Source organism: Mustela nivalis (assembly GCF_964662115.1).
Source record: "Mustela nivalis genome assembly, chromosome: 2".
Lineage (NCBI taxonomy): Eukaryota > Metazoa > Chordata > Mammalia > Carnivora > Mustelidae > Mustela > Mustela nivalis.
Window position 1 is genome coordinate 115,769,338 of NC_139021.1, and position 18,101 is coordinate 115,787,438.

Below are 18,101 nucleotides of genomic sequence, written 5' to 3' on the forward strand. Positions count from 1 at the left end.
TTCTGTTGGATACTGAGAGAAGACCCATCTTAGGAGGACACACTTGGGCTGATATCTGAATGGCATTAAGAAGAGGTGATGTGTGACTCAGTCGGTGAAGCATCCAGTTCTTGATTTTGGCTCAGGTCATGATCTCAGGGTTGTGAAATTGAGTCCTGCATCAGGCTCTGTGCTCAGTGCAGATTCTGCCGGAGATCATCTTCCTCTCCCTCTGCTCCTCCCCCTTCTCACACTTTCTTTCTTCAAAATATATAAATTAAAAAAAAATTTTTTTTTTTTTCAAAAAGAAAAGAAAAGGTCACATGTAAATCAAGAGAAAGAATGATTCAGGCAGAAGACAAAGGCCCTGGGGTAGATGTCAGGTCAACATATTCTGAGGTCAGACGGAACATAGCCATTTGGAGAGATCAGGCAGAGAGGGCAGAAAGCAGAGACCTCACCATTACATATAAGGTGATTAAATTATGTGTTTAAAAGATGACCCTGACTGGTATGTAAGGGAAAGGGCAATTATAGTAATTCTCAAGAGAGAAAATGGTGACTGGAACCAAAGGAAATAGAGAATAGGATTATTGAAGGTAGAATTACAGGATTTGGTGTTGGATTTTATATCGGGTGGTTGGATGAGGGAAAAAGTATGATCCAGAACAGGGATATGCAAACTTTTCTTGTAAAGGGCCACGTAGCAGATATTTTCAGCTATGCAGATCGTACTCTGTCCATTACAACTAGTCGACTCTGCTATTATATGTAGAAGCAGCCACAGACAATATATGAAGCAGTGAGTGTGGCCATGTTTCAAAAACTTTATTTATAAGACAGACAGTAGGCCAGATTGGATCTCCAGGTGTACATTTGTTGATCCCTGATCTCTAGAGTAAGTCCTGGAAAGAGTAAGGTTTTCTTTTCTGGAAAACCTTGCCATGCAGAGGCAAACAGAGGCTCTCGCATATTAGTGACACCTTCTGAGGTAGGACAGTCAAGTAGGGTCCCTGGGCCTCTGGGAGAGAGGGCTTCATGATCCAGGGAAGCACATTCCCATTTCCCAATCCACTTTCCACACTCACTGGAGCAACCCAGCACGTGCCCAGAGTATGTGTTTGTTTTGACTTTCTTTTTTTTTTTTTTTAAAGATTTTATTTTTATTTATTTGACAGGGAGAGACACAGCAAGAGAGGGAACACAGCAGAGGGAGTGGGAGAGGGAGAAGCAGGCTTCCTGCTGAGCAAGGAGCCTGATGTGGGGCTCGATCCCAGGACGCTGGGACCATGACCTGAGCTGAAGGCAGAGGCTTTAACCCACTGAGCCACCCAGGCGCCCCTGTTTTGACTTTCTTTACTCCCATATATGATAGATTTCATAGCCAGTTACAGGGGGATGGAATTGGCATAGTCAGTGATTTCTCCCCATTATGCTGCCTTGCATTCTAATATTTATGCAACTGTGCTTTTTATAAATATTTTACATGGCAGTTGTGTTAATATATTGATATTTAGTATTTGTAGCTATAAATTCTTTAATATGATGTTCATTGTACCTTCCCTCTGAAAATATATAGAATTTAATGTATTTCTCTATTTCTGGGAAAGAAAAGTTCATTATACAGAAGATGATTAAATTCCAGGACTAGGGAGCCCTTTAAGTACTATAGAGGTCAAATAAAACAACTAGTTAATTGACTTCTTCATTAAACATTTATTGAAGATTTTCTGCCCAGGGGCTTCACTAGTACCAGGAGTACATGGTTTAGAAACAACAACAACAAAACAAAATAAGGCATTGGAGAGCTCAGTACCTGGTGAAGGAGACTGACCAAAAAATCTACTAAATCCAGAAGTGTGCAGTAAGTCCTCTGAAAAGACAAACACAGGGTATCAGGTAGGGCTCAGAAAGGGGTGTATAAGAGAGGATGTGAGAGAGGTGAGGGGTTTAAGGCAGTGCTTCTCCAAAGATGTATGCTCAGGACCAGTTTTGTTTGAATTTCCAGACAGATGCTTTCGTAAGATAAAATCTCAGTGGATTACTAGAAAAATAAAATGGAAAAAGATAAATGGCTGCTTTTAAAAACTATTAGATTGAACATACATAAAATTATGTTTCAATAAAAATATCAGAACAGGGCACATGAGTGGCTCAGTCATTCAGTATCTGCCTTTGGCTCAGGTCATGATCCCAGGGTCCTGGGATCGAGTCCTACCTCAGGTTCCCTGTTTGGCGGGAAACCTGCTTTTCTCTCTCCCACTCGCCTGCTTGTGTTCCCTCTCTCTCTGTGTCTCTTTCTGTCAAATAAATACGTAAAATCTTTTTTAAAAAAAATATCAGGACAAACATAACACTGGATAAAAGGAAAAGAATTACAGAAGCTGATCGCATTGTCACTGAAAGCGTGTATATAAGCATTAAGGTGGAGGATGGTTATTACAGTTATTTGCAGTCATAAAACAAAAATTGGTGAGTGACACAGCAGTTTTCTGCTCGAAGTGAAATAGGGATACTTTTAAAGAGCAGCGTGTGTGCCAGTATTTATCTTTAATGTGCCACGTGTTCCTTGTTCCTCCTTGTTAACTCTTCTAACCTAGACTGGATTGATAGAAACACCACTTACAGGAAACGATGAGCATCCAATCTGTTCTGTGCTTTGTTTAATAATCTCAGAACAGAGAAACCAGGCTCCAAAGAGGTGTCTGGTTGGAAGTGGAAGTTGGCAATTTCAACATACTCTGGATAGTCATTATTATTTTCCCCCTAAAATGGAAGAAGTGGTGTTCTGTGTTCATTAATCCCTCATAAAGACTCAGTTCTGTCCATTCATCATGTAATCCATGAATGAAATAGATTGTGGAATTTGTACACTTGGCACTACAATTGGCAAACTCATCTTAAAATATCACGCATTTAGCATTACCCTTCTTTGCATGAACTGCATGCAGTTTGTACCAAATGTTTCCCACCTCATAAATTTGGCAAAAATTAAACAGGTCTGTGCCCAGTTCATAAAATATGAGTCTGCTGATCTTTCCCTTGGATGTCTCAGCAATGTCAAATCACTCTAAAATTTTCTAAATTTAGAAAAATTTTCCAAACTTCCCTACTAATCTCTTCAAAGTAAGAGTTTAGCAATCATACTTGGAGAGGTGCTGGTCTATGAAAGATCCCTGAAATCTGTCATGCTTAGATAAAGACATATAAGAATCTTATGTAGAACCCATTAAGATAGAATATTTACAGACTCATAATGGTTTAGAGAGAATATCTCAAAATACATATTTTAAAACAGTTTTTCATTTATTTAATTCTTTATTAAGGTGGAACATATTCTTAAAAGGTAAAGATTAAAAGTCTAATAGAGTAAAACAAACAAACAAACAAAAAACTTCATCCAGAAACCATAGCAAATGTTTCAGCAGTAAAATTATCAAATAAGCAAATAAATGAGATTGAGAAATTTTGTTCATACAGTTTGTTTCTACATAATCAAGGATGTCCTACAGTGTTTTTGTTGTTGCTGCTTTCATTTAACCATTAAGTGGGTTATTATGTAAGCACAGACATAGCCCAAAGTCAAATAAGTGCTAAACCTATAGAGTTCCAACTCATAATTTAAAATATCTGGAAGAATGCATAACAGAATATGAATGCTTCACCCAGGGCTCTAGATTAAAGTAAACTTTTATTCCTTAAAATGTTGTAGTGCCAGGGCGCCTGGGTGGTTCAGTAGGTCAAGCCTCTGCCTTCAACTCAGGTCATGGTCTCAGGGTCCTGGGATCTCGAGCCTGCATCGGGCTCTCTGCTCAGCAGGGAGCCTGCTTCCCCCTTTCTCTCTGCCTGCCTCTCTGCCTACTTGTGATCTCTGTCAAATAAATAAATAAAATCTATTAAAAAATGTTTTAGTCCCTTTCAAAATTTCAACATCTGACTGTTGGGATCAGAAAAGAAAAAAAAAATGTACATCTTAAATTCAATGTTGGTCTGTGTCAGTTGATTGATAGATAAGACACCTAGTCAACTCAACCAGATTCTACCCTGGAGAAGACTAACTGTACAGACATTTGAGACACAAACATGGTTAATACTACCCGGATTTTTGTTTCTCAAAAATCATAGTAAATTAATTGGGAGAGTTCCTGAAATCAATTCTTAACTTTAGATTTCTTTGGCAACTTTTGATTTTTTTGGCTCCTGGATCATCATTTTCAACTTTTGATTCTTTTAAAGCATATAGGAATAATCAAGAAATACTTTAAATTCCATGTGTTTTATTTGTAATCAGTTTTTCTTAATGAATAATCCCATGATAGCTAAGAAATTATTGTTACAAAGGAAAGACAGAGACAAATGTCTAACACTTTGGTGTGTGTAATTTTTCCTGCCAATATGAACATGTGAAGAATAAAAAAAAAAACTGATAAGGAAACTGCTCATAAAAGTGTAACTGCTTTCTCTGAAATTATATCCTATTTCATCTTAAATAGATAATATTTTTTTAATAGATACTATAGCCTGTCTTCTTTTTTTAAGGTGTATTTATGTATTTGAGGGAGAGAGAGAGCATGAGCCCGGAGCTGGTGGGGACAGTTAGGAACAGAGGGAGAGGAAGAGAAACTCAAGCAGACTCCACACTAAGTATGCAGACCAATGCAGGGCTCAATATCTCAACCCTGAGATCATGACCTGAGCAGGAACCAAGAGTCTGAGTCTCAACTGACTTTGCCTTCAGACGCCTGGAGCCTTCCTTCTGATAGCGTTCAACCACGCTTCCCTGCCAACCTTGTATTATAATTGCTGGTTTCTTATCTCTACTATAAAGCTATACATTTCTTAAGGGTATAGCTTAATTTTCTTGTGTAATCCACAGTAACTTGAGTTATTCCTTGTAGAGAGTAGGCATGGTACAAACACATCTGTGTGTCTGAATGGATGAAGGGTGGTTAGGTGGGTGGTGGGTGGAGTATTTGGAAGGAGAGGAGTGTTGGCTGGTTTTATTGTACTTGGGCTCCTTCTCCCTCTAATGAAACATATATTTAGGGGTGCCTGGGTGGCTCAGTGGGCTAAGCCTCTGCCTACAGCTCAAGTCATGATCTCAAGGTCCTGGAATCGAGTCCCGCATTGGGCTCTCTGCTCAGCAGGGAGCCTGCTTCCCCCTCTCTCTCTGCCTGCCTCTCTGCCTACTTGTGATCTCTTTCTCTCTCTGTCAAATAAATAAATAAATCTTTTTTAAAAATCCATTAAACAAATTTAAAAAAAGAAACATCTATTCATATGGTACTTTGTAAGATAAACCGCTGATAATTATGGCTAAAGTCATTATAAGTCAAATGATCAAACAAAAGTAACAACAGCCTTTATTTGAAGCCGCAAAGTGAATTAACAGATTTTCTCAGTAAGTGTATCGAAGTAATAAAGGATGCCTCTGGTATCTTGGACTTGGCTAAGTAACAAATGTCCTAGCTAGTTTGAAACACTAATCTTATGTTTTCTTTTAATATATTTTTAAGGAGTTAGCCAAGATTCAAGATAAGAAAGTCTAATGGATATAATCATATATGCCCTCCAAATTAGAGAGAGCTTTGTCAAGAGTTCAGATAATGCTTGGCAAACATTTTGCTTAGCATTCTTGAAGTATTTGCAGTAGTTTCTGGTTTAAGATACTACTTTTGGCTCATTTTTACTTACAATCTTTATGAAGAAAGAAACTTATAAATAAATTTTGAGATTTCCTGCCACCCTATTTTCATTTTGGAAAAAAAACAAAATCTGTTCTAAGTACTTTTATACAAGATCCCAAACAATTTAGTGGAACAGAGAAGAAAAGATCATGAGGACAAATTCAATTAATATGTGTTATTTAATACATCCATAATTTATTAAAATAGAAAACGCTTTGTAAACTGTGAAGTGAAATGTAAATGCCGTCCCTTTTTAGCAACATGATAACGCTCTTCCCTGGCATTTGGACTGCTTTCCTAATAATATAATAGCCCGTTTCTCTCTCGATGAAGTCTCATCATATCACAACCGAAGAACAAAATTATACACTTTTTAGACATACCACTGAGTAATAAGCTCCCTTCAAAAGGATGTTTTGGCTTAATAATGAAAGCATCTTAATAACTGAAATTATTACCCACTGAGTTACTGTCACCATAATGTTCTAAAGCAGACAAATTTCCTAGAACAGGAAACATAGCCTTTTAACTGATACCTTTGAAGGGAAATTTCTGTGAATACCATTCTTGATGTAAAAGTAGCATTTCTGACAGGGCGCCTGGGTGGCTCAGTGGGTTAAGCCTCTGCCTTCGGCTCAGGTCATGATCCCTCTCTTCTTTCCTGTCTTCCTTTCTTCTTCCTTTCCCAGTTCCAGACTTTTCTATTTCCTTCATCCCTTCTGCCCTCTTTCCTTTCTTTCACGTCTCCCTTGCAAGCGCATATAAACTACCAGCAGTAAGCAGGAAAGGGATTCTGCACTTGCTCTCTCTCTCTACCTTTGTGTGCTCAGCTAATAACATTTCATCCACCCCCTCTAAACATTGCCAAGACTTGTGAAAACTGGCTTTCACATCCCAAGGAATAGCAAACTTGCCTAATACTTACCGCCTCAGGCCACAGTAAGTTCTGCTCTCGAAATACACAGAATGATGGCCTTTTTTGTTCATGAAGGTCGCCTTCATTTATTCTAGAATTATGGCTAGTGTATATGTGAAATTGGCTTCTTTATTTAACAGTGCTGAAATGTAACTCACACCTGAACTGTGAGGTTTGTTTATAAACAGAAGTCAATGTGTGTTCTCTGGTCTCCCATAGCTGTTATAACTGATAAATAATTTTTTTTTTAATTTTTTGCTCCTCAGTTGTTAAAGTTTTTAAAACATTGTGTTATAATCCCTTTCTGAATAGTACAGAGACAGTCTTGCCTTTAGTAGTCAAGCAGTGTTGTGGGACTTGAGTAAATATTTAAAAAGGCATCAGATACCTCTACTAATACTTTTCAAATGCCTCTTTGATGAAGCTTTACGCATATGGCACGCATTCCTGCAGAATTTCTGCGAAAGGGAAAATTGCAACACTAATTAGCTGATGCTTGCACCAGGAAGGATAAATTCTGTAATGCCATCGATAAACTTACCAAGATTCTTAAATTATTCATTGATCAATGCAGAGATACACAGACAGAGACAGCCACTTGGAACTTAACATGGCTTGAAAATTCCACGTTTTCTTCAGCTTTCAGTTAAGCATAATGTTTGGCTTTACTCTTTGAGGCCGCTAGGTTATTAGCAGGATACCTTTGTACTGTGTTTCCAAAAAATGTTGCTTGGCCAGGATTGCTTTCTAAATTAAGATTATTTGCAAAGGACTTATGGTTCCAATTTCAAAGCCAGGATGGTAGTTCTGGGTGTTTTATTTTGAAAAGAAATTCCATATGTTTAATCCATAATCGAGAGTATAAATACACATGTTTTTGTACATGGGTGCCACACCCCTCCTTCATCTGTATGTATGTGTATGTGTGTGTAGATGGGTAGGTCAGAATTCTATCACATGTGTCCGTGTAATGAACTATTATCTATCCATGAAAATGGTGTTTAGGAAGCGTTTGAAAATAAAACTCTATACTTACGCTAGAATATTAATTAAAAAAATCAAAGTATTAAATCCTAGCTGCTTTAGGATTACAACTCCATAAATTTAGCAGTAAAACCCTATAGAAAAAAAGTGAAAAGAAATACATAAAGATCTTCCAATTCGTTATTTGTGGTTAGAGAACTATGATGATTTCTGAATTTCTTCTGAGTTTTTTGAAAGCTTTCCACAAGAGGGGCCTGTGGGTGGTTCTGTTAGATAAGCATCTTACTGATAACTGCTCAGGTCATGATCCCATAAGACCCAGCCCCATGTGGGTCTGCTTAGGATTCTCTCCCTCTCCCTATGCCCCTCCTCCTGCTTCTTGCATGCATGCTCTTTCTCTTTTAAATAAAATCTTAAAAAAAAAAAAACAACTTTACCATAATAATAAATTGATTACATTTTAGATGAGAAGCATTTTCCTTAATTATCAGGAATATGTTTCAAAAATAAGTCCCTATTGTATCAAGATAGGGGCCTTTTGCAAGTTCATATTATTCCCTTCATTTTTTCAATCCAGTACTGTAAAAAAAGATTTAGAAATATTGAATCATTAGGACCACATGAATTCATATTTTAAATCAAGGACACTGAAGAAAACATATGAAAAAGTCACACTTGAAATATTTCTTTTGTTCACACTTTTTAAATGTGATACTTACCATTGGCTATGACCAGGCTTTAACAAAAATGGATATAAAATGGTCATAATCAGTCTAAATGTGTTTTTTACTTCCAATCAGGCTCAACTTACTTTTAAACTCATTTCTGTGATTAGATGGTTTCTGCTTGTAAAACTCTGTAGATCTTCACCAGATGTAGGGTTTTACATTTGTATACTCTGCGAATAGGAATTTCAAACTCTTTTCTTTCTTTCTTTGTCTGATTGCTGAGGCTAGGACTTCTAGTACTGTATTGAACAAACAGTGGTGAGAGTGGGCCTCTCTGTCTTGTTCTGATCTTAGGGGAGAAGCTCTCGGTTTTGCTCCATTGAGAATGATATTCACTGTGGGTTTTTCATAGATGGCTTTGATGATATTGAGGTATATAACCTCTATCCGTACACCGTAAAGAGTTTTGATCAAGAAAGGATGCTGTAGTTTGTCAGATGCTCTTTCAGCATCTATTGAGAGTATCATATGGTTCTTGTTCTTTCTTTTATTAATGTGATGTGTCAGGTTGACTGATTTGCGACTGTTGAACCCTTGCAGCCCAGGAATAAATCCCACTTGGTCCTGGTGAATCATCCTTTCAATGTACTGTTGGATCCTATTACCTAAAATCTTGGTGAGAATTTTGGCATCCATGTTCATCAAGGATATTGTTCTGTAGGTCTCCTTTTTGATGGGGTCTTTGTCTTTTGATGGGGTCTGGTTTGGGGGTCAAAGTAATGCTGGCCTCATAGAACAAGTTTGGAAGATATTCAACTGGCAATGAATGTCTCTTCACAGATGACATGATACTTTATGTGGAAAATCCAAAAGACCCAACCCCAAAATTACTATAATTCATACAGGAATTCAGCAACATGGCAGGATATTAAAGTCAATGCACAGAAATCTGTTGCATTTCTTTATACTAACAATGAGACAGAAGAAAGAGAAATTAAGGAATCAATCCCATTTACAATTGCACCCAAAACTGTAAGATACCTAGGAATAAACCTAACCAAACAGGTAAAAGATGTGTGCTCTAAAAACGACAGAATACTAATGAAAGAAATTGAGGAAGATAAACAAAAAAAATGGAAAAATATTCCACACTCATTAGTTAGAAGAATAAATATTGTTAAAATATCTGTGCTACCCAGAGTAATCTATACATTCAGTGCTATCCCTGTGAAAATACCATCAACATTTTACACAGAGCTGCAACAAGCCATCCTAAAAATTTGTATGGAACCAGAAAAGACTCCAAATAGCTAGAGGAATGTTGAAAAAGAAAACCAAAGCTGGTGGCATCACAATGCCTGACTTCAAGCTCTATTACAGAGCTGTCATCATCAAGACAGCATGGTACTGGCACAAAAACAGACACACAGATCAACGGAACAGAATAGAGAGCCCAGAAATGGACCCTCAACTCTATGGTCAACTAATATTGGACAAAGCAGGAGAGAATGTCCAATGGAAAAGAGACAATCTCTTCAGTAAATGGTTCTGGGGATGTTGGATAGTCATGTGCAGAATTATGAAACTGGACCATTCTTAAACCATACAGAAAGAAAGTGAAGAGAAAGTGTAAGACAGGAATCCATCAAAATCCTAGAGAACACAGGCAGCAACCTCTTTGCCCTCTGCCATAGCAACTTCTTGCAAGAAACACCTCCAAAGGCAAGGGAAGCAAAAGCAAAAATGAATTCTTGGGACTTCATTAAGTTAAAAAGCTCTTGCATAGCAAAGGAAGCAGTCAACAAAGCCAAAAGGCAACCTACAGAATGGGAGAAGATATTTGCAAATGACATATCAGATAAAGGGCTGGTGTCCAAGATCTATAAAGAACTTATTAAACTCAATACCCTAAAAACAATCTAGTCAAGAAATGGGCAGAAGACATAAACAGACATTTCTCCAAAGAAGATCTACAAATGACCAACAGACACATGAAAAAAAAAAATGCTCAACATCACTTGTCATCAGGGAAATAGAAATCGAAACCACAATGAAATACCACTTTATACCAGTCAGATTGGGTAAAATTAAAAAAGACAGGAAATGACAGGTGCTGGCAAACTTGCGGAGAAAGGGGAACCCTCCTACACTGTTGGTGGGAATGTAAACTGGTGTAGCCACTGTGGAAAACAGTATGGAGGTTCCTCTATTAGGTTCCTCTATTAGGTAGAACTCTAATAGGTTTCTCTATTAAAAATAGAGCTACCCTATGTCCCAGCAATTGCACTACTGGGTATTTACCCCAATTATACAAATATAGTGAACCAGAGGGGCATGTGCACCTGAATGTTTATAGCAGTGATGTCCACAATAACCAAACTACGGAAAGAGCCCAGATGTCCTTCGACAGATGAATGGATAAAAAAGATGTGGTGTCAACCACATACTTTTTCCACAACAAAATAAATACTGTATTTCACTTTACAGTGTAAACCTATCTCTAAATCATGATGGTGACATTCTATTTATTGGAAAGAACAATGGCAAAAATCCTATTTGAACATGAAAATCAACTATGGGGGTTATTTATCATTTATTTTATCATTATATGTCTTTGGAAGTTGTATAAGGACCATTGGCCAACTTCAGTCTTCATTTATCTGATGTCCATTAACACAGTGTGTCACAGTATTAGAAACACATTGTGTTTTAGCTCAGCATTCCAGCTATCCTGTCCCCCAGATGAGATCATTACCCAAGGTCCTGAGGTAATGGCTCCCCAACCTCCTGTTGGCTGGGTCCCTAAGCAAGTGTTACATTCTTCTTCATATATTCATATTCTTTAAATAAAGTAAAAACAAACAAACAATAGCTAAAAAGAATGGTGTGCATTGAAGTGGTTAAGCAACATTGAACTTTACATCAACAAATACCCCATGTTTCAGCACCTGACCAGGCGTATTTTGTTACTTGATACAATACACAAAGCCATTTTCATGCATTAAAATTATAGACGTTTAAAATTAAAATGTAATTTCTTATACATTTGACCATTCACCATCCACACTCTGGACATTGCTAGGAATTCGATGGTTAGTGTCAAGGCATTGTGATTTGGATAGGAGCCACAGGGTAGGTTTTAAGGGTCTGGGGTCTATCAGCCCTCACCCTGCCTGGCTGTTATGACTGGAGGTCAGTTTCTTAACCTCTGGTGCCTTATTACCCTCATCCTCAGAGGATTGCTGTACCCATAGAAGTACTTGTTATTACATATAAAGCACATAGAACAGCACCTAGCATATAAGTGCCATATAAGTGACAGCCCTGATTATTATGTGACACTTTGAATATAAACTTTCCTTCTGTTCCCCTGTTCAGTCCAGTTCAGTGGTTGCCAAAATGTCATGCACGCAAGAGTTACTGTATCTGGTTGTATTCAGTAATTTTCAAGGGTGATATCCATGTTTGTGTGTATACATGTTTTGCTGACCCTGTAATATTTTATATTATAGGTATACGATAGATGAGACTTCATTATATATAGTAGGTCTGAACATAGTCCTGGGTCCATACCAAGATATTGACTACAGTAGTTTAAAGAGTTGCCTTACTGTTCCTGGTTGATGATAAAGTCGGTTTTTTGATCCCTCCAAAATGAGTTGACTTCCTTAAAATTGTCTTCTGTTCTTTTCTTATCTTCTGCATATGTATTTTTTTCCTGCATATGTATTTTGCCTTGGAAGATTAATGTACAGTTTTGTTAAGTGGCACTAGTAATGCTTATCTTCTACAATGTGTTGGAGAATTGGAATTAATATACATTCATGAGCATTAAAAGGATAGTGCATTCAGTAAGCATTTCATGATTGGTGGATCTTGTTATTTCCGTAGTAGAATTGACCCATCACCTTTGTGGTGTATATCATTTTGTGTGTCACAGACTTTCTTCCACCCATTCTTTGATTATCTGCTTTTTCTGGATATAGTTCTAAGGTGTTGGGAAATAGGTGGACAGATGGGAGCGGTCACTGCTTTCAGAGGTTATATCATTGTCTGATGTGTTTCTTAACAATGTATCTAGACTGAATATTTGAATTCATTTTTATTTAGTTCCTTTAGGATTGTTTCAATATACCATTGACTAGGTTGTCCTTATAAGGACTCTGCAGGGAATTTACCCTGACCACTCTGTTTTTCCCAACAGCTCTTTCAAGCATTTGATTGGAGGACTGGATGATGTCTCCAATAAAGCATATGAAGACGCAGAAGCCAAAGCAAAGTAAGTGAGAGTTATTTTTTTTCCCCCTTTGGCTTTAGTCTTGATTTTTAAAAAAATGATTTTGACTAAAAATAAGATACATTTTGTTGAACTTCAAAAGCCCAACACTCTGACAGGAAGAAACCAATTGCTTAAAAAAGAAAAACAAAACAAAATAAAACAAAAAAAATAACAAATTTCAAGGTCGTGATTAAATAGTATGCTTAAATTAAATAGTATGTCTCTTCTTGAATATGAAATGATAATTTGGGGAGAAAGATCAGCTCAGTGAGGGAAAATGGTAAGTTTAAATCCTATATAGGTCATTGAATCCAAACACAGTATTTCTCCCATTGAAAATACTTTCTAAGTGAAGGGTGGCAGTTTGTGTTCACTAGTTGTTTGTGAAATTGTATGGAACATAATAAGGCTGGAAATACTTCCCAGTGCAAATACATTGTTCCTTTACTTTGAACTGCAGTGGCATGAAGTTATTAGAATGATATGAGATAGTAGGTATCCCATGAATTATCATTTTGGTATAACAAATCAATTTGATCTCCTAATATTGCTTACTTTGAAAGCTTGGCTTCAAAGTTTGCTTACTTTGAAGCCAAGCTTTAATCTTTTTTGACAAAAATTTGAAATTCTTTGAGATTGGCTTTTGCTGGAAAAAATTTTAGGTTACTTCTAAAAAATGGTAATCTTCAAAATACTGCCCTCCTTTTTCCAATGAACTAATTTAAGGAAAAGCAATTCAGTATTGATATCATATAAGACACCTGAAAGATTAAGCTGACAAAAATTTGTCAGTAAGTAGATAGTTCAGGGGAAGAACTTGGTCGGTTTTGCAGTAACCTCAAAAGCAAAAACAACAACAACAACAATAATAATAATAAAAATGATTTTGTCTTGAGAATCTAGGAAGGTTGAAAGTTGGGTCTAGAATTAAAGTACTATAGTTTATTTGGACTGATAAAATTCTATTACTTTAAAGCTACCTAAATATAGTCAGTTTCTTCTCTATATATTTGCTTTTGTTTCTTCTGCTGTTTGGAGGAGCACAGACATACATCCTGAGGTCACATGGTAGCAGAGCCTTTCAGTGATTTTCTTAGATCATTGCACAAGCCGTTCTAACACCAAACTCCATGCAGTCTGGGGATTGCCTGTGCTGTGGGTGATAGATATCAATTTTCTGGTTTTCTCCAGTAGATTAAAATATGCCTCAATGCTAAGGTTAGACTTTAGTTTCTGGTATTAGTACTAATCCTACTGAGATGGAAGAGGGGGCCATTTAGGATCCTTATCAGTTTTAAAAATTATAAGAAAAAAATTATAAGACTCCCTTTGTTATTATTGGACTTTATCCCTAGAGGAACATGTGCCATATAAAACTCCTATTTATAATTTATGTTAGTGTGTTTTTTTTTTACCCTTAAGTATATGTATTCAAATAAGATTAAGTTGCAAAAAAAAAATTAAATTGCCATGGATCATTCCAAATATATATATATATCACATAGATACATTTTGTGTATATAACTGGTGGTAATATTCAAAATTCAGCTAAAACTTATATGAGCAACCATCTGAATGCTTTTACAGCTACTAGAAAAAGAGGTCTTTAAATAAAGCATTCTTTGGCCTATTTCTGCTTCCTACCAAATTTTAGATTCTTATAATGAAAGTTTTTGTATAACTCCTATTTGCCCAAAGTTGAGTCCAGTCACAGGCTTGAGAGTGGGTGGCGATGGGAAAACAACATGCATTGGCTTTATCCTTCTCGGTGTCCCACTGGATTCCAAGAGTTAGCTGCGCGTGCATCTCGTGTATTCTGGTCATTTGTGGGCTCCCTTGCACATGCTTCAACCAAAGGGAACAAGGGAAAGAAATGCACGGAAGTTCAGATCAGACAGTTACTAGATAGGAAGGGTGAGGATACTTCTCATTTGAAGAGAATCGGTATGAAAAATGTGATCCTGGAGGCGGGCCAGAAGCCTCTGTCATTTCCAGCCAAGTGATCTCAGCCAAGAGTGAACGCTGGCTCTCAGTGCCCTCATCTTACCTTTAAAATGGTACTTCTGTGATGTAATTGATAGCCGTATGGAGAAATACTTAGTAAATTATAAAGGGCTATAAAAATGAATGATATTATTGGTAGAAGTAGTCATTAGAAGTGCATCCTAGTGCATTTGATAAATTGCTTGATTCATAGAAAATTACTGCATATCGATTATGGAAAACTTCCTGGGCAGAAAGCCTGTACTGTGATGTACACAAACTACTCTCACGTTGGCAACATATCCTAAAATTTAACCTAGCCTGGAAAAGATGCATAAATACCATTTTTGTAAAAATGGGAGCATTTAGTTAAAAGAAAGTTTGGGGTCTTCTGGATAACTCAGCTGAGTCTGGTCACATGTTTTGATCTACACCCACTTGATCTGAATATAGACTTGCAGACCCTGCACTGAGTCTGTGTAAAAGCTTAGGTCTTGATCTCAGGGTCATGAGTTCAAGCAATATTAAAAAAATAATAATAAAAAAGTTCAGTTATGATTAAAGAACAGAGAAGGGTAATTATATGAATATTTCCATCCAGGTGATTTAGAATATTGTTAGTTGAACCCATTAATTTGATAGACTAGAACTTAGTTATTATACTTATACATGAATATAAGTTAACTAGGAGAGATTTGTTTAAACTTTTCTAGCTCACTTAATACTAAATCCAAATGAATGCATAACCCATGGTCCTTAATACTGATTATTAGAAAAAAGGAATACCTTGATGAAAAAAAAAATGCCTAAAATCATTGATCCAAATTCTAGAGAAATTGATAAATGTAACCTTTTTTATTCCTCAGAATAGCTAAATACATGGGTACATCCTGTTCTTTGTTACACTCTTTACTGTTCATATTTTATAGCTTTCTAATAAATACTTAGTACCTGAAGATTTCTAAAGTTGAAAGTATTGTTTCAATTAGGTGTCCTATCACACAGGGTAAACTCTGAATTATTCCCCAGGAAAAGCTTTTTAGTTGAACTAGCAACTTTAACTGTCTGCACGTGTTAAGACTGTTGTCTCATTATTAGATTTCTTCCCCTTAAGAACATTGTGCCTTCGTCTCTGTATTTAAGGAGCTTCTAAGGGTTGCCACTTCAGGGCCTATGGACATGCTCCAATCAGTCGAAATTCCCTGGATAATTCTTGAAAGGCATCTACATCTCTGTATAGATTACCAAATCTGTACCATTTAAAACTGAGGTGTTGATTGGCTCCACCATCTAAGGGTTCTTTTTAAGATCTCCTTGATTTTGCAGAATCCCCTAAAGATGAGATTGATATTAAAGTCCAACTAAAAGAATCACATTATTTCTCCATGTGAAATTATTGTTGGTGTTGTCTCTCACCGACGATGCTGATTTGGGTTTAAAGAGGGGGGACAAAAACAACAACAACAAAAAAGGCCTGACTGTAAACCTCAATTCATGTGAGACATTTAGAAGTTCGGTTGTGAGAAACTCACTAGCTTGTAGCATAATCAGATCCCTGTGGCAGAACGGTCCACAGAAGGTACTGGGCATCGCTGGTCCGGGAGATGGCTGGAGAGAAAAAGGCCCGGGGAGATGTTTCTCAGAACACGTCTGCGCTGGGCGTGTGGCTTCAGCCTGTCTCACAGCATTTATTTCCTACAAAGAAAATTATTCTTGACAGAAACTACCTTTATGGCATGTTTAAGCTCCTCTTGATTGCTGCTAATTATCCACTAAGGGCTTCTCTTTCTACAATATGAAGTTATCATCCCAAAGACATTAGAAGAGACAACAGCAGATCAAAGTTAAGCATCATTTAGCCTTATATAGAGCAGAAAGTAGCATGTGTGATGAAAGGTACACATTATTTTCCTTTGAGACTTATGTATGCATTCAGTTAATAAACATTTAGAAATTTACTTAATGATGAGTCCGAAATTATGCTGTGCAATATCAATACCAAGTACAAAACCTGGTTTCTAGCACTAAGCATTTTGCTGTTCTGACAGCTCTAGAGATACAGATTCATAAGTGCATTTATTTATGATCTAAATTGATGATTCTCAACATTGTTCTTCACGAGGAACACATTCTCAAAGCATGATTTACATAAAGCTGCGAATGAGTGCAGTCATATGTTCTAATCTATGACATCACTTGATGTGAATATAGATTTAAAGACCCTGCCCTGACTCTCTAGCCCCCTCCCATACGATCGTTAACCACGTTCATTCACCTTGACTCATGCACTGATTTAGCCAGCAAATATTCTCTGTGTTCCTACAAAATGCTACCTATAAAGCAATGAATAAAATAGACGTGCACCTTGCCTTCATGGTGCATATGGGAAGGGAGACACACATTAGCAATTCCCTGAGGAAGTGACATTTTATCTAGATTTGAGCTGAATTCTGAAGAATTAGCCGGTACCAGCTAAGCAAGAATTAGTTGATATTTGTTGGGGAAGGACATGCAGAGAGCAGTATAACCAGGAAAATCACCTTTGCAGAGCCGCCTGGGTAGGATCCAAGACTGCTTCTCTAAGTAGTCAAAGTCCCAACAAGGTTGGGACCTAGAATGCCAAAGTCAGAGATCAGAGGTTAAGGACTTAGGAAATTCAACTCAGGCTTGTCAGTTACCAAGAGATTAGTTGGTTTACATTGGAATTGAGCAGCCTTTCCTTTGTGTCCGGAGGAGTAAAGAGTGAAAACGGAGAGCAGCAGCAGAGTATTTTCGAGAGGGGGAAGCTGACAGTAAAAAGGACTAGAATGAGAGCAGTTTGAGTAATGAAAGGGAGTTGAGAGATAGTAAGGTGGCAAAACCAGTAGGTGTCCTGAAGGAAATAGATGTTGGTGGTGAAGGGGAGCACGGTCAAGGATGGTGCAAGGATTTGGGGTCTGCAAATCAGAAGGAGGCACCGGCATTCAGTAGTATAGAATATGGTTGCCAGGTTTGAAGAGTGGGGGGACCATGAAGTGACTTTTCCTCAGGTTGTATACAGGAAGCCCTTGAGAATAGTTGGGCAGGTCTGGAGCTCAGAGAAGAGGTTTGGATGCATTTGAGAATTATGAGCATTTACGTGGGGAATGGAATTAAAGATGCAGATGAGAAAGAAAGTAGAGAATTAGAACATCTGGCACTGAGGGTTGGCTCTTGAGGAACTAGCATTTGAAACTCTGTTAAAGGAGAAGGACTGACACCACACACACACACACACACACACTGAAAAGGAGAGAAGAGAAGCAGAAGCAAAGCCAGATGTGTCACAGAAGCCACGAACAGAGTGCATTTCCAGAATGAGGGAGGAGATGATGACGTTGCATGCGTTCGAGAGTTCTGGTGTAAACAAATGCCCACTGGATTTCCCAAACCACCAGTTCACATTCACGGTGGGGTAGGTAAGGATTGAGTCCCACCACATGGCTTAAAAATGACACTGGTGTGAAGAAACAGTGGTCACTGTGCTTATACGAAATTCTAGGAAATGTCAAGTAAAATAATCAGAAACATGTAAGGGAAAGTTATGCATCTTAGTATTGAGAGAGGAAAGACCATGTTTAGTTCAG

The 18,101-nt window shown here is 37.4% G+C and overlaps 1 protein-coding gene across 2 annotated transcripts in view; it reads left to right on the forward strand.

Annotated features, from left to right (window-relative positions):
• The window catches only part of PRKG1 (protein kinase cGMP-dependent 1), a 1,242,412-nt gene that overhangs the window by 1,117,965 nt on the left and 106,346 nt on the right, over positions 1-18,101 (forward strand). For both annotated transcript variants that reach the window (XM_082721092.1, XM_082721091.1), the window contains exon 9: positions 12,439-12,513. In XM_082721092.1, coding sequence (XP_082577218.1) covers positions 12,439-12,513 — 75 coding nt within the window. The remainder of the gene's footprint in view (positions 1-12,438; positions 12,514-18,101) is intronic.